Here is a 22,161-nt window from a genome sequence, read left to right as displayed (position 1 = left end):
ATATATATCTATATACACACCTGCATATATACATACACAGAGAGGGAGAAAAAAGAATGATGAAACAAGACACCTGTGGTAAAATGATGACACGGGGAATCTAGGTGAACAGGAGATGGGAATTCTTTGTCCTATTGCTGCACCTTCTTTGTGTAAATCTGAAACTATGTTAAAATAAAGTTACCAAAAAAAAAAAAACGGTAAGAGTCACAAAAAAGTTATTAAATTGTGCAGCTTTCTATTCCATGTTACAGGCCACTGTGAAATTTGTTTTTCAGAAAACTCAAGTGTGTTTGCTGGAAATAGATACCTGTGACCTAAAAATGCTATGGGGTGCCACAAATTCCTAGAAAGGGGGTTAAGTCCTGGAATGAGTGGGGGATTTCCAATGTAAAACTGCAAAATCTATCTGTAGAATTACATTAAACAAAAATCACTTCTGTTTAAAGATGCAATACCAAAAATACACGTTACCTTAAACAATACTCTAAGTTTTCCATTTCAATTAGTGGTTTATTTGAATTTTATTATCTTACCCAAGTGCTATCAATTTGATGGCTATCCATTAGGTGTTTGTTATTTTGTTAACTGATTACAAGAGAATTAAGATAAAACATTACAGATGAAGAAAAAAGACAACCTCTAAAGTTTCCTTCATATTTGGCTACAAAAAGAAACATTTGGTCCCATATGAATTCCTTATGTTAATGTACTTGTCGATTTTAAGAACTATTTGGTCACACTGGGAAAAAGCATTGTTCTATTGAAAAATAATGTTTTGAACAAGTTTCTGGAGCTAATGCAAATAATTACACCAAACTGTGTACTGACCGCTGAGATACTCAAGGATGAGGTAGAGTTTTCCACCGGTCTGAAAGGCATAAATTAAATCCACAATGAAAGGATGCTTTACTTCCTCCAGAATATTCCGTTCTGCTTTTGTATGAGCTGTATCTTTAGCATTTCTTACTATCATTGCCTAAAGGAAAAGAGATGATCTATAAGAACAAAATAGTAGACATTTTTATCCTATAGGATCGGGAAAATCTATTTTGTGCTTTTCTTGCCAACATTAAACTATAGGTCTCACTAGAGACTGAGACGGGGGAAACGGAAGACATTTGCCTCTTATATACATCTGCACTGTTTGGATTTTTCTGCAGTAAACACGTAAATGAAAACCTAAATAATTTGTTTTAATGTAAACAGACCAAGTTTATTCAGATATTCACTAACTTTTTTGAATGTCTACTCTTTTCTATGCTCTTAACAAGAAAGCAGAATTAATAGGAGTCCCAGCCCATAGGAGCCCAAAGTCCCAGGGAAGAGAGAGGAGTCAATGGAGCTAAGCACCAGGTGCCATGGTGTTGTAAACAGCAGAACTAGATACGACAGTCAGAAGTCTTCCTGTAGGTGGTATACCTGAGCTGTATCATAAAAAGTTATTAAGATAAAATGTAGAAGGTGGAAAAAAAACAGGCATTCCCAGTGCAAAAGAGACCTGACAGGACTGGGCACGTTGAGAGGATCTATTAAGTAGTTCAGTATGATTAGAAGTGGTTAGGAGATGTATTAGCTGGATCTATAGGTGGAGGCCATGAAATGGAAAGCCTGGGCATCGAGGTAAAGGCATTTGAATTATATTTTTAGAGGCTGAGAAGAAATCTTGAGGTAAGGTAAATGAATAACCCTTGTCTTTAAGAAAGACAGTTCAAGTAGCAGTGTGAAGTTTTAGGGAAGAAACAACATCTGTTGCTGCTGCTGCTGCTAAGTCACTTCAGTCGTGTCCGACTCTGTGTGACCCCACAGACGGAAGCCCACCAGGCTCCACTGTCCCTGGGATTCTCCAGGCAAGAACACTGGAGTGGGTTGCCATTTCCCTCTCCAATGTGTGAAAGTGGAAAGTGAAAAGTGAAAGTGAAGTCGCTCAGTCGTGCCCGACCCCTAGCGACCCCACGGACTGCAGCCTACCAGGCTCCTCCATCCATGGGATTTTCCAGGCAATAGTACTGGAGTGGCTTGCTGCTGCTGCTAAGTCACTTCAGTCGTGTCCGACTCTGTGTGACCCCATAGACAGAAGCCCACCAGGCTCCCCCGTCCCTGGGATTCTCCAGGCAAGAACACTGGAGTGGGTTGCCATTTCCTTCTCCAATGTGTGAAAGTGAAAGTGAAGTCGCTCAGTCGTGTCCGACCCCTAGCGATCCCACGGACTGCAGCCTACCAGGTTCCTCCATCCATGGGATTTTCTAGGCAATAGTACTGGAGTGGCTTGCCATTGCCTTCTCCGGAGGCTAGTAAAGTAAGCAAGAAGTAAAATCTGTAACTAAGAAAATGAAGGTGGGGGAAAAAAAGGGTAAAAGTGCATCATTAGCACTTCCTGACTAATGAGATATGAGAAGAATGATACCATGGTTTCTGTGTAACTAATAGTGCCACTGAGGAAATGGAAACAAAGAAGAAAGTTTTGGGGTAATGATACATTGTTCTGGACATGAAAAAGCATGTACACAAGGTTATTGGTTGGAATATTATCAATATTTGTAAAAGTGCAACATTAGAAAAAACCTAAACGCCTAAGCACAGGATAGTGAATGAAAACCCTGTAAAGCTATAAAAAGAATGAGGGGACTTCCCTGGTGGTCCAGTGGCTAAGACTCTGCACTCCCAATGCAGAGGGCATGGGCTCAATCGCTGGTCAGGGAATTAGACCCCACATGCCACAACTAAAAGCCCTGCATGCTGCACCTAAGAGAGCAGCCAAATAAAGAAAGAAAAATAATAAATATTTTTTTAAAAAATGAGGAGTATCTCTATGAAAGCAAGGTGCAAAAGAACATATATGGCACAGCAGTACACACAGCATGCTACCTTTTGTGTAAAAGAGGAAACAAAAATATAATAATATATACATCCTTATAAACGCAATAATGAGCACTACCAAGATAAGTCAAAAGTTAATGAAAGGGAATCGCTGACAGCCTAGGTCTCACTGCCGAGGTCTGGGGTTCAATCCCTTGTCAGGGAACAAAGATCCTACATGCTGTATGGTGCGGTCAAGAAAATAAAATCCTAACAAGAAACCCATCAAAAAGAAAAAAGCTAACAACTGTGGGAAGGCAAGAAAAGGAATAGGAATTTTAAGTAAAACCTTAATAGTTTTATCATTTATTTCTCTTCTTACCTGAATCAAATATCATATGGTGATTATAAAATGGATATCTTGAATTCTGAACCATAATAATGTTTTATACATTTCAAAAAAAATTAAAACAAGGATAGGGGAGGCAAATAAAACTGAATACAGGAGAAATACATAAATTTAATTGACTTTTATTAGGTTGGCCCAAAAGTTCATTTGGGTTTTTCCATACAATAGTACAAAACTTTTTGGCCAATCCAATTCTTTGATAATTTTACCACAAAAAGAGAAAAAAGACATTTATATAACTTTACACTGCACATTCTTAAGTAACATATATGTAAGCATAACAAAAATTGCAAGGAAATCTTAAGCCACACTTAGTATGCTTGTAGCTACTACAAGTACTATTGGTATTATAATTCTCAAACTATTAGCATATATTATACCACTAAGTAAATGAGTAAATGTATTGATGTTGTTAACAGGCATTTCTCAATGTGGAAAAAGAGATGCAAATGTAGACTGAAGAAAAAAGAACCCTAAAGAACTGGACTGAAATTAGGAATATCCATGTGAAGCCATGACTTAAAACAAAAACAAAACTCCTAGCTCTGTTCTAAAAGAGCCAGAAGAATGACACTTCAGTAGCAAAGACCATAGCTTGGAAATCAGATCTTGGTTTCTCTACCAAAGAAACCAGGGCTCCAAAGAAAAATAGATGCTGCCAGGCCAGGGTGAGGGAACATGCAAGGTAAACCTGGAGCACACTACTGTATAGAAAGGAAGTACTCCAAAACAGGGATATGTTAAAAGGACACAGAAGCCTTAAAAGAGCTCTCTCTAGCAAAACTTGGGAACATTTTCGGACCAAAATTTGATAATGAAAGAAATGGATAACATTATGAAAAAAATAGTCCACTGGGACTTCACTAATGGTCCATGGTTGAGGCCTCGCCTGCCAATGCAAGGGACACAGATTTGGACACGGATTTCCAGGAAGATACCATATGCCAGCGCACAGCTAAACCTGTTACAACTACTGAAGCTTGTGTACTCTAGAGCCCACAAGCTGCAACCTTGTGCTGAAGTCCTTGTGCCTAGAGTCCGTGCTCCACAACAAGAGAAGACACCACAATAAGAAGCCCGTGCAGTGCAACAGGAGAGGAGCCCCTGCTCGCCACAACTAGAGAAAGCACAATGCAGCCAAAAAATAAATAAAAATGTTTTCAAAAATTAAAAAAATATGAAAAGCTCTTCTTTACAGAAAAATGACAACTGATATACAAAAAAATAATACAACAGAAAAGTCTCCACTATATAATCACCAGAGTATTATCTGATTTGGCTAAGAAACGACGGATAATAAAACCATTGGGTGTAGAAGATTAGGATGGAATATTAGCACAATCTCTAACTTTCATTCCATAGATACTTTTTAATTACAGAGGGAAAAAGGCATCTGTAGAATGTAAAGTTTTGTGGACACCACCTTAACCAAGTGATCAAACTCACTAAATAATGAGACAGACTAACATTATGAGCTTCCTAAGGACACAATACTCATGTAAACTATTCCTGCAGAAAGAATTTAACTTAAATTTAAAATTTAAGCATTTTCATAAGGAAATAATGAAACATATCCAAATCACTCTGCAAAATGACTGGCCCAGATCTTCAAAAAATGTTAGCGTCATGAAATACAAAAAACTAAAGGAAACTAAAGCAAAAGAAACTGAAGACATAGGACTCTAGAGTAAAGGAAACTGAAGACACAGACTACTCAATGTAACATGTGATCCTTCATTAAATCCTGGATATTAAAAACAAAAATTAGCTGTAAAGGATATTATTGACATAACTGGGGAAGCTTGACTATAGACAATGTATCAGGAAAACAGAATTGGATACCAATATTAAACTTCCCAAATGTGATAATTACATTGTGGTTATGTATGAAAATGCCCTATTCTTAAGAGATACATAAAGAGATTTTAAAGGCAAAGTGCCATATCTGCAAATAATTTTCAATTTTTATAGCAAAAAAATAAAAAACTTTGAATATACGTATGTGTACATACAGAGAGAGGAGAGATAAAGGGAGCAGCAGACAAAGAAAATATGGCAAAGTTAACAATTGGTGATCACTGTACTACTCTTGCAACTCTTTGCAAAGTTTGAAAAACTTCAAAGATGTGCTATTTTTTAACTGTTCAGGAGGTATGAATTTTTTAAATAAGCAATTTTGAGAAAGTCTGGGAAGCTAGACATCAAGAAGATAAGATGAAGAATTAGTAAAGAAAAAAAATCACAAAAGAATCACAGAAATCAAGGGAGTGTAGTTTCAAAACGCTGTGGTCAATAGCTTCAGCGCAACAGAGGTAAATTAAGGATGAGTTAAGGAAAGCCTACTGGATCCAGCAATTAGATCCCTGGTGACAAAGGGAAAAAGAGTTTCATCAAAATAGTAGAGTTGTGAGTTCAAAATATAGTGAGTAAAAAAAATAAAATAAAAAATGACTTCTTAAGAAATCAGTCTATGAACGGCAGAGACTGGAAGCTATGATAGACTTCGAGTGAAGAAAGGATTTATTTTCTAAATATGGCAAAGACATGAATATATTTAAACAGAGAATGAAGTCAGGATAGAGGATGTAGAAAGAGTGAGAAGTGACAAAGAAAAGACCCTAAACAGGCAGAAAGAGATGGGATCCAAACATAAAGAGAGGGTTTCGCCTTGGAAAGGAGGAAGAACACATCTCCCACTAAGCCTGGAGAAAGTGAAGTAAAGAAAGGTGAAAATGCAGACAATACAGTATTAGGGTAAGAAAGTTGAAGGGAATCTTATCTGACAGCCTCAATTAGGAAGAGAGGCAGTCTGCTAAAAAAGAATAGTTGGACTGACAGTAAAGGCTCTACTAGTTGTGGAGAATGAACGGGGCTGGCTAGGAACCTTTGGTGGGTACTGAGGGTCTATGTGAATTGGGGACTATGAATTTTCCCAGTAGCAATTTAAAGTTTGTGTGATTTCTGCCAGTGATGTTCAATAACTGAGATACAGGAATAAAGGAGTATTAACAAATAAACTGATTAGAGCGTTCTGGAGGATAATGTCAACCAGGGATAGTAGGTGACTGACGTGGCACAGCATGTTGATTAGGCTAGATTAGGTACAAGGTGAAATTAAAAAGGGACTAAGAACTTGAAGAAAAAAACAGAAAGGTCAAAGCACTAACAGGGCCAAATACTAGGCACTAGAGGAATAAAGAAGTGAGAATGTTGTTGTTCTATTATAGTCCAGTGTTTCAGAAGAGGACGGTACAACTGTGGGGCCTAGCAATGTGAAATGGAGGTGAACGCTGATGGATTTGGGATCAATGAGGAATTAGAAGGCTAGGCAATTGATTACTTATTTAATACAAGGACATAGAAGACACCCAGGAAAATAAGTATGAGAGAGGAGAGGAAATGACTGATAAACACTAAGAAATTAGAATAAGCTTAATCCTCAAAGTTGGGAGGTTTTGACTGGAGTAGAAATTATAAGGATAAGCTTATAGTTCTTCCCTTGAATTACACAGTAAGCAGAGTAAGAGCAGAGATTACATCCATCTCAAGTGCTAAATCCTACTGTCCAGCAAAATTCCTGGCACACTACAGATTCTCAGCTGGTTCAATAAAAGAAGGAATGAAAGAAACATGACCAATCTGTGAGCTACAAGCCTTTGGCCAAAGGTTCTAAAATTTACAATGTGAGCTGAACTATTGACATGGGCAATAATATTTTGCTTCCAGGGTATACTTTTTGATGCAACTGGAAGGACAGAGAGATAGTTGTTGGAAACAGTCTATTCCTCAACATTTGACCCTTCTCATAATGAGTAAACAAGCCCAGGAGAACTAATAAATCCAGACACATTATTTAGATGTAAGCAACTCATTTAAGACAAGGGAACATCTGGTTTATGATTTTATCTTTAAGGTTAGAATGAGGTAAATTTTTACCACATACTCAAGACAAGAAGGTTAGTACTCTCTGCTTCCAGGGTTAACAAAATCAAAAGAAGAAACTCAAAGGGAGAACACAGCTATCTTTACCTAGGGATTTAGGAATTAAAACCTTGGACCTAACCCTAGCTTGTTTTCAGGAACAGCAAGGAAAGAATGAGACAGTGTGTGATTCTCTAGCCAGGCTTAGGCAAAGAAAAACCAAACGGTGAGAATGCATGGTAACTAAGCACAAGAAGAGGCAAAGAAAGTTAGGTCTTCGATGCCTGGGCATAAAAATGAAGCCTGACAAATAGCAGTAGTTAAGTCTATGGACTTCCTAATATATTAATCCACACCCACTTACCATCAATAGGGGAAAAAAAAAAAACAACAAACTTTTCTATTAAAGATATCTGTGCCAGACACTTAAGATACAATTATGACTAATTTTGCTCAGCCCTGATTATCAGGCATTCATAAATAACATATCAAAAGGAATGGATTATTCTAAGAAACCTGACCAGTACTTCTTTCAACACTTCAAGAACAAGTATTATTTATACTGTCTCCAATTTTAGACTTAAAATACTTTATAGATAAAAAAATCCATAATCTCAAATGGTTCCAACGGGAAAGCCAGAGAGCAGATTAATTCTGGCTTACTGATGCAGAAACTGAAGTTGAAAATACCTAAACTGCTTCTTTAAGACAATCACCAATAAAGTTGTGGTCACAGTATTTGTTCCTCAGTTTTTAAATTAAGAAGTCATTTGTACTGCTTAAGTAAAAATCAGGGAAAAGAGAATGATACATAAACACTGTATTTTTTTTTAAAAAGTCATTTTGATTGTCTTAATACAGTTTTCTACTAAGATTTTAAGACAATGAGATCTTTTCAGAAATCAATCCCAAACCAAAAGAACATGAAACCAAACATACACAATCCAAGGTTAATAAAACAAAGAAACACATGTAACTCTGCATCTCAAAAGGTGAAAACAGAGTGGGGATAAAGCAGTTGTGAATAACTTAGCATACTGGGGTATGAGCAAACCTAAATGCCTGGAAAGAGGCGTAACTCAAAAAAAGTTGAATCCATCTATAAAGCCCTGAACAGTTAGTGTTAGTCACTCAGCTCTGTCTGACTCTTTGTGACCCTACCAGTCTCCTCTATCCGTGGAATTTTCTAGGCAAGAATACTGGGAGTGGGTAGCCATTCCCTTCTTCAGAGGATTTTCCGGACCCAGGGATCGAACCTGGGTCTCCTGCACTGCAGGCAGATTCTTTACCATCTGACCCACCAGCAAAGCCCTGCTGCTAAGCTGCTGCTAAGTCACTTCAGTCGTGTCTGACTCTGTGCGAACCCACAGACAGCAGCCCACCAGGCTCCTCCATCCCTGGGATTCTCCAGGTGAGAATACTGGAGTGGGTTGCCATTTCCTTCTCCAATGCGTGCATGCAAGCTAAGTCGCTTCAGTCATGTCTCTCTCTGTGCAACCCCATGGACAGCAGCCCACCAGCCTCCTCTGTCCACGGAATTCTTTAGGCAAGAATACTGGAGTGGGCTGCCATTTCCTTCTCCAAGATAAAGCCCTAGCAGTGTTCAAAAATTAGAAGTAAAAATAAAAGGAAAGAAAAGGAAAAAAATATGGAATCATTAAGGTCTACAGAAGGCAAAAGGTGGAGGGCTGAAAACAGGAGGATTATCTGAAAGTCTCTGTAAGGAGCAGATAGATCAGCAAGATTCCCATATCTACAGTAACCAGCCAGGAACTACCACTTGGAGAGATGTAGTCTCCAGAAAAATAAAAAAAGAGTGAAGGATCAGATACAGAGTAGAGTGCTGAAGTAAAAACTTGACTTCGTTGCTGAGCCATAAAACAGACCAAAACAACGCTATCTGCAGCAACATAGATGGACCTAGATATTACCACATTAAGCAAAGTCAGTCAGAAAGAGAAAGACAAAACACCATATGATAGCACTTACGTAAACTAAAATACAACAAATAAACCTATCTACAAAACAGAAATAGACACACAAAGCAAACACATTTGTGGCTGGGCCACACTTGTGGCTGGGGTTGGGGAAGGCAGAGGTAAGGTTTGGGAGCTTGGGATTAGCAGATGCAAACTCGTACACAGAGGCTGGATAAACAGCAAAGACCTACCGTAAAGCACAGGGACCTATAAATGTCATGGGATAAAGCCTAATGGATGAAAAAGAATATGCCTATGTAAATGAACCACTTTGCTGTGCAGCAGAAATGAAACACTGTAAAGCAACTATACATCAATAAAGTGAAAAACAAAACAAACGTGATTTCAGAAAAAATCTGATGTTGAAAGGTGAGAGCTCCATCTCCTATCTGTCATCCAGAATGCTTTTTCTAGGCAGAAGATTAGAGAATCTTTCCCAGCACGAATTGATCCACAGCAGAAAAAAGACCTTTAGACACTGACAGAAGTTCTTAGTCAACTGCCAGCTAATCTCATGACTGCACACTGGAGAAGGCTACATATACACAGTTTCTGATCAGCTTCTCAGAGTTCCACTCTTCAAGGACACCAAACATCTAAAGAAGGCCCCTAACATGGCAACAAAACACTAAATCAAAGTCAAAGAAAATAGGAACTTAGAAAAGAGACACGCCCATGAAACAAAAAAATATTTCAAAGAATTTATAATTAAAATGACTCAGAGGAATAAAAGAAGATATTGTACTCACAAAATAGATAGGTATAAAAAGAACAAACAACACAAAGAGCTTTGGGAAATTACAAATATGATAGTTTTTTAAAAATCAGTAAGGGAATTCCTTTGGAGAAGGCAATGGCAAGCTACTCCAGTACTCTTGCCTAGAAAATCCCATGGATGGAGGAGCCTGGTAGGCTGCAGTCCATGGGGTCACTAAGGATCGGATACAACTGAGTGACTTCACTTTCACTTTTCACTTTCACACATTGGAGAAGGAAATGGCAGCCCGCTCCGGTGTTCTTGCCTGGAGAATCCCAGGGACGGGGGAGCCTGGTGGGCTTCCGTCTATGGGGTCACACAGAGTCGGACACAATTGAAGTGACTTAGTATCAGCAGCAGCAGCAAGGGAATTCCTTGATGGTCCAGGGATTAAGATTCTGCACTTGCACTGCCAGGGGCCTGGACTGGATCCCTGTTCGGGCGGCTATTAATGAAATCCCACAAGCCAAACAAATACACTACATTTTAAAAATGATTAGAAAATAAATTTCTAGAAAAACCTCAGAAAGCAAACAAAAAGATAAAGAAATTTACAAGTGGAAAGGAAAGAAAAATAGATGATCAGTCTAGGAGGCCCAACACCCAAGTAAACGCAATTCTAAGAGAAGAAAACAAGGGGAAAATTATCAAAGAGATCATAAAAGAAAATTCCCTAGAGCTAAAAGACTGAAAACTTTTAAGACTGAAACAGTAAAAATAAATAATAAGAATCAAAGCAAGACATATCACTGCAAAAATTTGGAATATCAAATTCACCTTCATTCAGTTTCTCAGGAAATCACCAGTAAATGGTCACCAAAGCAAGGGAACAGGACACAAACTAAGAAAAAGGAACATCTGGGATCCAAGAAACAAAGGATCCAACACTGAAGGGGTCAGGAGGATTTGAAGGATTGTAGTGGAGGGGAAGTCCAGTAATGACAGCTGTGCCGAGAGAAAGATCGGCACAGGTGAAAACAGGGGACAGAAGGCTCCTCTAGGATGGCTCTAGGAAAATAAACAGAACTAGTTACTTATCTAATAAGTGTGACCATACACTGGCCTGAAAGGTGTTTTATAGAGTTGATGGAAGGTTTGAGAAGGCAACAGATCGAAAGAAAACGATGCCAGATGAGGATGGGAAAAAGGAAGAAAGGAGTAAAAAAGAATAAAATAGGAAGTCAGTCTGTAATTCTAAAACTACTGAATTAAGTCACAGCAGAACATGTTTATTACTTAGAAATACAGAGACCAGAACAAAGGGTTAAAAGAGTTAACCTCGGAGGAGAACTGAAACAATCTCCTCTGCACCCTTACCAAGTAACCAAGCAGAATAAAACAGGAGTAAGAATGATAAAATGTACCCCACATTCCAAGAAGACTTATAATTGTGGTTCAGTTCAGTTCAGTTCAGTCGCTCAGTCGTGTCCGACTCTCCGCGACCCCATGAATCTTTTAACTGAGAATTTTACACCAAAATATCGATTTTATAGCAATTAAGAATATAGTTGAGGAGGAGGAGAGAAATCACCTTTTTAAGCACCTTCATAGCAAATATTTTCCCGGTATTTGCTCCTGTTACTTTTCGTACTTGAAAAACCTGGATGAAAAATAAAAGTGTGTGTTATTAAAAGCTACACTATGTTAAGTCACAGTCCCTTGCTGCTGCTGCTAAGTCACTTCAGTCGTGTCCGACTCTGTGTGACCCCATAGACGGAAACCCACCAGGCTCCCCCGTCCCTGGGATTCTCCAGGCAAGAACACTGGAGTGGGTTGCCATTTCCTTCTCCACACAGTCCCTTAATTCCTACTTATATGAAGCAAATGATGCAGCAGTCTACATTCTTACTGAAACTAGCACCATGAAGCGCTGTGTACAGAAATGATGAGCTAAAAGAGCCAGACCACATTCAAGATTTAGTACTGTGCTTAGCCACTCAGTCATGTCCGACTCTTTGCAACCCCATGGACTGCAACCCACCTGGCTTCTCTGTCCTTGGGGATTCTCCAGGCAAGAATACTGGAGTGGGTTGCCATGCCCTTCTCCAGGGGATCTTCCCAACCCAGGGCTCCCAAATTACAGGCAAATTCTTTACCGTCTGAACCACCAGAGAAGCCCAAGAAAATCAGAGTGGGTAGCGTGTCCCTTTAAGGCATCTTCACTTCCCAGGGATTGAACTGGGTTCTCCTGCACTGCAGGAAGATTCTTGACCAGCTGAGCTACCCAGGAAGTCCTTAGTAGTGAAAACTGTCATACAACACAGAACCTTCCTGTTTATTCTGCTGACATCTGGTGGTAAAGTTGGTCATTACCATATAATAATAAGCACTCCATGTTACTTTATAAAATCCAAGTTTGCATAGAAAAAACTATTTCCTAGACACACAGAAATTATAAAATAGCTCATAAATTTTCAGAGATGCTTCACATATAACTATTTAATAACATTTGACAGGAATTATTTACGCCTTAAAATGATTAGCCCTAATATCCTTTCATGCAACAGCTAAAATATGAGATTCACAGTGCATGTGTTATACAGTCACGATGATTAAAACATATGAGAATGTGTCCTGAAGCCTAGGAACAAACTTCAAATGCCATGTTTTGCAAAAATGAACACTACACATAACATAAATAGTTCTCAAGCTTAATCTTAACTACTAACATGTTACCCAAACTGTCTTTTGAAAAAGAATGGCAAACAGAATGTCCAAATTTTCTTGAACACAACACTCCAAGGTGAGGTCTTAAATTAGATAGCTTCTGGCAAAACTATGAAACCAAGTGATGTTCTTCATTTTTCTTCTCCTCTCTTAAATTCTTCAGCTTCCCTAACTCTATTGCTCTGAATACTGCAAGTCAAAGAAAATCAATTTAGATTAAGGTCTCAGTAACAGATACCAATCTAATGTGCCATGCCTCTATAGTCAGTACCATTGAGCAAAAGGAAGGAATGAATCCTCTAATAACAGATACTCCCCAGCCCAGCTACCTATTTATTTATTCTACAACTATTGACTGAGTACCCACAAAGTGCCAGGCTTTTTTGTGAATGGTGGTAAGAGGAGAGTTTCTATACATTGCTCAAATAATACCAGGTTAAATGATCATGTCCTTTGCTGAGAGCTTGCAAAGACTGAAGAAGACAGCTGGAAACAGGGTGTAAACATTAATCTACCCAAGACAGACAACAGCTCTCATTTCAAAATATTTCCTACCTTTCCATAGCCCCCTTTACCAAGTACTCGAAGTAGCTCAAAACATTCTGGTCTGATTTTTTCTGGCCCTCTGTTCACACTAGTTTCTGAGATTTCAAATTTCTCACAATGCTCCATGCCACTGGGGAGAAAAGCAAAACCAAAAGTAAATTTGTGAGAAGTTAAATTACCTTCAGCGTATTGTTAGAATGAGAATAATACTCCAATTAAGTAAAAGGAAAAAAGTACGTGATAGCAAATTTAGTATCCGAGCTCTAAGTTAACTAATAATTCGATGACATGGTAGGTCAAGATTAGGGTGGCTTGAGAACCATCTGCTGATCTGCTTGTTTACAGAATATTATTGATTTTCATAAGCATCAAGTACTCCCAAACTAAGATGAATTAGAACAAGTTTATTAAGCTGACAAAGGAAAACAGTCTTCTAGTTATTCAAATTTAGTTTATTCAAAATGTCTGAAGTTAGGTATTATCCAACTGTATTTGGCAACATCAGCAGAAAATCTAAGCACTTTCTAAAAGCACCCAATTAGTTCAAGTTTTCTGCTAAAAATTCTTGTTAATAAATTATAACCATGCACCTTTCCATATATACTTAAAGATTCCAAAAAGGGTGGCAATTTATCTGTCATTTAAATGCTTTCTATGAGTGATCTTAGTTTCCCCACAATACAAGGCTTTTTACTTGAAGGTGGGATACAGAGCAGATCAAACACCTAATTCAACTAATGAAGCTTTCCCAGAATGACACAAGAATGCACAAATCTCTGTTTAGATGATACATTACAAGCAGAACAAGAAGCGTTTGATTTGGGGAGCATTTCTAAAATTTTTATTGTTCAGTAGGAAAAGGTAGTTCTCCACATTAAACTAATAAAAATCTTTAACACACTCAGACTCATATTCAGAATACTCCAAATTTTAATAATCTTCTTCTCAAAATCCATACATGATCTCAAAACCCCAGATATGTTTTCGTATCGGTGCCAAGCTCAATAAACCAAGTCTCTGTATGACGATATATTTAAGAACAGGTTATTAAAATCACATGATGGCTGTAAACTGGAGCTGATATAACTTAAATTAAAAAAAGACAGCACAGTGAAACCTTTTCAAATATACTTACAGTTCATATGGTCCAACTCCCCCATGGTCCATGCTTTCATTTAACTGACCCTGAAAAATATGTTAAAGTTTTAAAAATAAATAATCCCATAAACAAGAAATTTAAAAATATAATGCTTCACCCCATTACTGAAGGAGAATGAATGAAATAAATCAGCTTACAAATTCTTTATAACTTTATTAACAGGTAAATGTGGTGATGAACAAAGTAAAGCACACAAACAATATTAAGGGGATTTCACTTTTAATTTTATGTGACAACTAAGCTATAGATGCTACTCATCAATGATCTACAAACAAAACCAGGTGATTTCTTCTTCAAAAATTACATGTATTCAAAATACGTATTCTGTACTTTATGAAACTAAAGGTACCGCATTCTGAGTTAACCAAATGACTTATAAAAAGTTATTCTGACATGCTTTTGATAAGACTAACATAATGCTAGAAACCTTACATAACTGCAACCTAACTAAGCCTAAGGTAACCACAACCATTCCAAGATATTGTCATGAATGATATGGCTGATCAAAGCAAAACAGTTAAGCAACACTCTCAAATTGTGTGGAGTCATACTGACCAAACATTTATTCTGACCATTAAGAGTGCAAAACTTAATTTAACCCTCTGTACACTAGCAAAATGAACAATTCAAAAATGAAATTAAGATAACTCCATTCAAAGCGGCATCAATAGAATAAAGTACTTAGAAGTAAATTTAACAAAAGAAGTGCAAGGTTTCTATATTTGATAACTCCAAAAACATTGCTGAAAGAAATTTTAAAAGACCTAAATAAATCAAAAGACATTCCATGTTCATGGATTAAGACAACTTAGGGGACGACAGAGAATGAGATGGCTGGATGGCATCACCAACTCGATGGACATGAGTTTGAGTGAACTCCAGGAGTTGGTGATGGACAGGGAGGCCTGGCGTGCTGTGATTCAAGGGGTCACAGAGAGTCGGACATGACTGAGCAACTGAACTGAACTGAATAGTTAAGATGGTGATACTGAACAAACTGGTTTACAGATTCAACTCAATCTTTTAAAAACATCTAGTCCCTTTCTTGCAGAAAATGCCAAGCTTATCCTAAAATTCACTCAGAAAACCAAGGGTGGGGGTGGGGGTGGGGTGCAAAACAGTCTTGAAAAAGGAGAACAAAGTTGGGGGGCTTACATGTCCTGATTTCAAAATGTATTATGAAGCAACAGCAATTAAAGGAGTGTGGTACAGGCATAAGGACCGAAATATAAATCATTGAAATAGAAATGAGAGCGCAGAATAAACCCTTCCATTTACGGTCAACTGATTTTTGACAAAGATGCTAAGAAAATTCAATGGGAGAGCGACTTGTTTCAATAAGTGACAGTTCAGGACAATTGCATATCCACATGCGAAGATTTACTTTGGATCCTTACCTTCACAACATGCGTGAAAGCGGGTCACAGACCTAAATGTAAGAACTCAAACTATAAACCATAAAATTCTTAGAAGAACTAGGAGAGAGTAAATCTTCACAATCCACAAAATAAGAACATATAAAGAAACTCTACAACTCAATAATAAAAAAATAAGTAACTCACTTAAAAAAAAAAATAGGTTAGGATCTGAACAGGCATCTCCACAAAGAAGGCAAATGGCCAAAAGTCACATGAAAGTACATTCAATATCATTAGCCCTTAGGGAAGTGCAAGCCAAAACTATACTGAGATATCACTTCACATCAACTAGGATAGCTACAATGAAAAAGACAAAAAAGAGAAAAAACAAGTTTGGCAAGGATGCGGAGAAATCGTAACCCTCATACACTGCTGGCAGCAATGTAAAATGGTATAACCACTTTGGAAAAGTTAGGCACTTTCTTCAAAAATTAAACATAGACTTACCATATGATCCAGCAAATCTATTCCTTGGTATCTACCCAAGAGAAATGAAAACAACACATTCCACAAAGACTCAGGCATAAATGTTCACAGCAGCATTATTTACAACAGCCCCAAAATGGAAACGACTCAAATGAACATCAACCAGTGAAATGACAAATGTCGTTGACACTAACAATGGAATACTATTTGGCTATAAAAAGGAATGGAATACTGATATATACTACAACAAAGATGATCCTTAAACCATTAACTTACGTGAAAGAAGCCCAACACAAAAGGCCACAAATTATATAAGTCCACTCACATGGACACTCCAGAAAAGGCAAATTTACAGGTATGGAAAGTAGACCAGTGACTGCTGAGGGCTGGGGATGGCAGTGAGGAGAGACCGTGAGTGCGCCCGGAGTTTCTGTTGAGGTTGAAGAAATGTGCTAAGACTAAATTATGGAGATGGCTGTATAACTCTATAAATATACCAAAGTCACTGAACTCGAAAATATAACCTGGCAGCAGAAACTCAGTTATTAGTATTATAAATATACAAAGTTGTAAAATGAGTATTCTTAAATGCAATCTGATTATGAAATCTCAATTTCTATCACAGGCACTAAAAAATTAGAAGTTTTAAAGTTTTTATTAAGAATTTTGGAATAATTCAATAAATATTTAGGTGAACTCATCTTTCTTCAAAGATACCAGTACACAGTTATGATACACAAAGAAAATGGACAGTATTCTTACACAACAGGTGGTCAAATGCGCTCTCAAAACAAGTGTTCTAGTCAGAACTTGCTCACAGTGTGAACAACTCAGGATGAAGTCTAACACCAAAGATGTATGAGACCTAGGCAAATGGGGTGAGGGAGGGTGCAGTATCAAGGGAAATAAATACTTGCAGTTTCAACTTGATACAGCTTCAAGTGTGGGAGGGGCAGGCAGGGGTGGTTACCCTTAAAGGATTTTCTTTGGGGGGTCTCTGGTGCTTCATACAATCACCTATGATGACTTCACTTTAAAGACAAAAGGCTAACTTCTATAAAATTGGTATTATATAATTGTTTTATCTTTAATATTCACTTTACTTAATTCTAAATTAAAGACTAGAGTAATTAACACTGAACTATGACTTTGAAGCCACCTAGAAAGAAGCCACATGCCCTGCGGCTGTGTTTCATTTCCGGAGTCAGCCAGGCCTGTCTTACCACCTGCAACTGGGCTTAGAACTTCCTACCGTTACCTCTGGAGCACAAGCATTTTGAGGCACAATTTTTTTCTGCTACTCAATAGTATCTAGAAGTCTAACACCAGAAACACCATGCTATTCTACAGGACATACTGACGGTTATCCTTCACAGGAAACTTTATTCAGATTTTTTTTTCTGCCTTAAGCTTCATGACCCATCTAATGTTTTTTTGTGTATGATTGACAAAGCAGAATTCTCATTGTGGCTCAGGGGTGAAGAATTCTCCTGCCAATGCAGGAGACACATGTTCAATCCCTGGATTGGGAAGATCCCCTGGAGGAGAAAACGGCAACCCACTCCAGCATTCTTATCTGGAGAATTCCATGGACGCAGGAGCCAGGCAGGCTGCAGTCCATGGGGTCCAAAGAAGAGCTGGACGCAGGACTTAGTGACTAAACAATAAGGTACTATACAAGGTAACTGTTTCAAACTAGCTCATCAGAATGACTATTTGCAAAGTTTTCAATTAAAATGATATATAAGTTCAAGTTAATATGCCTTAAGTCCCAATTTTATAAAAATTTAAATAAACTGTTAAAAAATTTTAAACAAATTGTTACAGAATGGGTGAAAAACATCCTTAATCTAAATATTCATTAAGTCATTTATCCACTTGCCTGGCTGTTCACAGATATTTCCTTATAAAATGAGGTTCAGTAATCTGGGGGAAAGAAGTAAATCTGGCCTCAAATACTGGGCTATTTAAAAGTACATTACAGTAAGTATCTAATAAAATGTAGGATACTGAGACATTAACAATCAGGAACATCTGAATACATACTATCTATATAGCGCTATTTTTCAAAACACTAAACATTTTTAAAACTTTTTGCTCAATAAAAATCTACTAACCCAATCTGAAGTTTGGCAGTAAGTCTCTATTTCAAATTTTGAACTAGCAGAGTAAAAATTCATGATTTTTTTAAGTTGCATTAACAACTTTCTTTTACTCTTTTAACCTGTATCTTCACAGAAAGCAGAGGTATCCAACATTTTCATAATCTAATGAAAATTTCTAAAGGAAAAGTTTCCCTTGTTTCAACTCTGTTCCCAAGTTATATTATCACCAACGAAACAGAAAAACAAAAACCCTTTCAACCACTGGTTTTAATACAGTACTTAAAACTCACTAATTCTCATCTTTTAGTCACTGAAAAATTAACTGTGCTACATTTACTAATACAGATTCACTCAGTGTAACATACCTAAAAAGTAGGTATCTCTAGGACTTCCCTGGTGGTCCAGTGGTTAAGAATCTGCCTGCCAATGCAGGGGACACAAGTTCAATCCCTGGTCTGGGAAGATTCCACATGCTACAAGGCAACTAAGCCCACATGCCACAACCACTGAAGCCCTTGTGCCTAGAGCCCATGCTCCACAACAAAAGGAGCCACTGCACTGCAACTAAAGAGTAGCCCCCGCTTTCTGCAACTAGAGAAAGCCCGCACACAGCAACAAAGACCCAGCATGGCCAAAAATAAAAAAATTTAAAACGGGTGGGGGATGTATTTCTAAATAGGACCAACGACAAAGAGAAAGAAAGCAAGGAAGGAAAGAAACAAACTACTGTTCCAAAAATGCAGTACCTCTAGTATAACTGCATTTATTATTATGTCTTTATGTATAGATGAGGGTAAACTTGAATGATTGGTTTCTTGGCAATCAGTTAACACTGACAAGCTCTATTTCCATAAACCAGCTAACTACATAATGTGCCAGGATATTTTGAGAGTACTTGATATACTCTATCTCATATAATCTTCATTTTATGGAGAAGAAAAAAGTCTTCTGAGTCTTTAGTCTGAAAGATTAAGCAATTTATTTGAGATCATGCAGTCAGTGAGCATGGCTGGAAGGATCTGAATTTGCTCTGACACACCACAATCAGGTACATTACAAACAAGACTAGTAAATGCAGTGAAGAAGCTGTGCAATGAAGCTTACTGAACTGCGTCAGAAGATACTACCACTAGTTATCTCCATGGTCTTGGGCAATCATATCCCTGGTTGATGCCTCAGTTTCCTTTCTGTAAAATGAAGATGCGAGGCTACTCTGACATGCACCAATGTTTTAACTTGTGTACTAAAGGATGGGGCTTCCCCAGTGGCTCAGGGGTAAAGAATCCTCCTGCAATACAGGAGACGCAGAAGACTCAGGTTAGATCCCTGGGTTGGGAAGATCCCCTGAAGGAGGAAACTGGCAGGATTTCTTGCCTGGGAATCCCGTGGACAGAGGAGCCTTGTGGGCTACAGTCCACGGTGTCACAAAGAGTTGGCTATGACTGAGCACCTGACGGATGGATACATTAAAGGACACAAATTCACAAATAGGATTCTAATTATATTAGCAGAAATTCACAGTAGGCAGATTTTCTAAGAATCTAGATTTCTCTCATTTTTCGGAATTTTAAAACCTATAAAGAACCCTGGATGTCACTGAATCTCCTTGGGTGGCCAACCCAATTCCACTCCAACTCTTTGCTTGTCCACCTTGCATCTCTTAAAATAACACACTCAAAAGAAACATTTCAACTGCAAAAGCATTGCTAAGTTAGATATATTTTGCTGAAGCCTCTTCCTCAAAATCCTCTTTAATTACCTTTGTAATGAAAGCTCCTCTCCCTAGGGTAGTAGTCATATTTCCTCCTCTTTCTATTTCCACCAATTTCTCTGACCTCCTCTTCCACACCTGCTCAAAATCCTATTTGCCTGTACCCAGCAGAACAAACATTCAAGAGGGGTCCCAGTTCATAGCAAGAATCTTAATACAGTATTTTACTTTCAGCTCATAATAAACCCAAGGTTTGGAAATTCTATCAGTTCAACTGGTGAAGATTTTATTGATATAAAGCACCCTTCTTATCATTTCCTCCCCTGCTTCACTCCCAAGCCACTGCCATATGGAGCCAATATAACTGATGAGAGTACGTTATATGTAATGAAAGTAATCCCATATTTGTTCCATTAAGAGGCTAACTGAAATTCCATATGCAAGCATACCGAAAAATATACACTGGGGAATTCCCTAGCAGTCCAGTGGTTAGGATTTGGCACTTTCACTGCCAGGGCTTGGGTTCAATCCCTCATTGGGGAACTAAGATTCCATTAGCTGAGCTGCGCAGCCACCAAAAAAAAAAGTATATATCTCAATACCCACATTCCACACTGCCCACACTGCCTGATTTCGATTTAGACTCAACTGATAAGAGCATTTCTGTACTATAAAACCTATTTTCCTAAAATATTTACGTATATAGCATCTTCTGTCAACAAGCAGGAAACAACTTACTTGCCAGAGGGAGGAGATAGGGTGGGGGGAAAAAAGGGAGGCCCCTTCTGTAGTCAGAGCAAACATCTGACTTAAGTCATAAACCCATGTACTCATCTAGACAATGGAATTTACAATCTATATTATCATGAGGTTATCACTGATGGTCATTTGCCCCGGAATCAGTGATTTAGCATGACAACACTATTTGTGAACGTCAGGTACAACTTGTGATTTTGCAATAAACTTATCTTGAATAAAGAATAAGACAGCAAAGGTAAAACCGAGCCATGCATTCAGGAAAAACAATTCTAAATTTAGCACCCTAAATTACAGCAAGGAAAGCCCTCACACCACCATTCACAAGTCTCAGTTCAAGCAATTTATTTTTGGCAAGCCAAATCACAGCTGTCAACGTTGGTTTTTTTCCACCCCAAAATTACATCAAGTATTTCGAAAAAAATATAGACATCTGCAACTAAAGGAAAAGTAAGTTACAAATGCCGTGTGTTGTTATAAATTATTTTTAAGTCACACGGAAGGGGTTTTTTAAATTAAAAAAAAAAAAGCAAACAAACAAACCCTGGAAGATGCAGCAGAGCCCCCTTGCTCCCGAAATAAAACTCCTGGTGGCTGTAACTGCAGCGGCAGCGCTACTCCCGACAGAAGTTTTCAGCTGTCACTTCTAACAGCTGAGCGCTTCCTAGGAGAGAAGCGACAGGCCGAGAAGAGAGGTGGTTGTGGGACGTCTGAAGATGCAACACTGGAGATCTTACAGTCGAAGGGACACCCTTCCGCGCTTCACCTGCACTTTCGGGACACCCAGCAAACGCAGTCCCCCTCCCCCCCGCACACGCACACGCTCGCAGCACGCGCGCCCCGCACACGCAGGTCCCGGGGCTCCGGGCAAGTCCGCCGCGCGCGCCCGTCCCCGTCCCCTCCACGGGCTGCTCCCGGCTGCGCTCATCCGGGGCGAGGGGCGCGACCGGCACCTGCAAGCCCAGCAGCGGCCTCACACCTGAGGGCCAGGTCCTCCCCGCCCGCTGCCCCGCTCCGGGCCGCGCGGCGCCTCGGCTCCTCCCGGGTCTCCGGGATCGACTCGCGCCCCCCACCCCCAGGTCTCCGCGCCCTCGGACGCTCCGGGCTTTCCGGGGCCCGCGCCGACGCCCCGGCCCTGTCACCTCGGGCGCCCCCCCACCCCACCCCCGGGGACCCCGGGCCTCACCCCCTCCTCCAGCTCATCCTCAGAGCCCGCGTCCTCCGGCTGGTCCAGGTCTATGTCAAACACCCCTGCCATGTCCTCAGCTTCCCTGTCTCGGAAGTCCGGCGCTGGGTAGAAACCGTCCCGCCTCCGTCGTCGCCTCATGGGCCCGGACCCGCCGCAGCCACCGCCGCCGCTGCCGCCATCACCGGCCGCTGGGGCTCAGTGCGTCTGCGCCTAGGCCCCAGACTGGCTCCTCAAGTTCGGCACCGAGGCATGCGCACAGGACTCCGTGAAGCCAAGCTATGGGCAACGGACATGCGCAGTGCCGCCGCCTGGGCCAGGT

At 39.3% G+C, this 22,161-nt stretch overlaps 1 protein-coding gene across 3 annotated transcripts in view; it reads right to left on the bottom strand.

Moving 5' to 3' along the window:
• RPS6KB1 (ribosomal protein S6 kinase B1) overlaps window positions 1-22,057 on the bottom strand; it is a 40,936-nt gene extending 18,879 nt beyond the window's left edge. Inside the window, exons 1-5 of one of the 3 annotated variants that reach the window (XM_055399886.2) lie at window positions 21,840-22,057; window positions 14,214-14,263; window positions 13,088-13,208; window positions 11,397-11,465; window positions 832-979 (exon numbers count right to left, since the gene is read on the bottom strand). In XM_055399886.2, coding sequence (XP_055255861.1) covers window positions 832-979; window positions 11,397-11,465; window positions 13,088-13,208; window positions 14,214-14,263; window positions 21,840-21,980 — 529 coding nt within the window. In that variant the 5' untranslated portion in view covers window positions 21,981-22,057. Of the gene's footprint in view, window positions 1-831; window positions 980-11,396; window positions 11,466-13,087; window positions 13,209-14,213; window positions 14,264-21,196; window positions 21,309-21,839 lie in introns of those variants that run through there. The other 2 variants (XM_055399866.2, XM_055399875.2) reach the window with 2 other exon arrangements.
• Between the last annotated feature and the right edge of the window lie 104 nt (window positions 22,058-22,161).

This window comes from Moschus berezovskii, chromosome 20 (assembly GCF_049115385.1).
Source record: "Moschus berezovskii isolate FMDL1 chromosome 20, NW_MosBer_1.0, whole genome shotgun sequence".
NCBI classification, from domain to species: domain Eukaryota; kingdom Metazoa; phylum Chordata; class Mammalia; order Artiodactyla; family Moschidae; genus Moschus; species Moschus berezovskii.
Note: the sequence above shows the minus strand (reverse complement) of the source record. Positions and strands in the feature narration are given on the sequence as shown.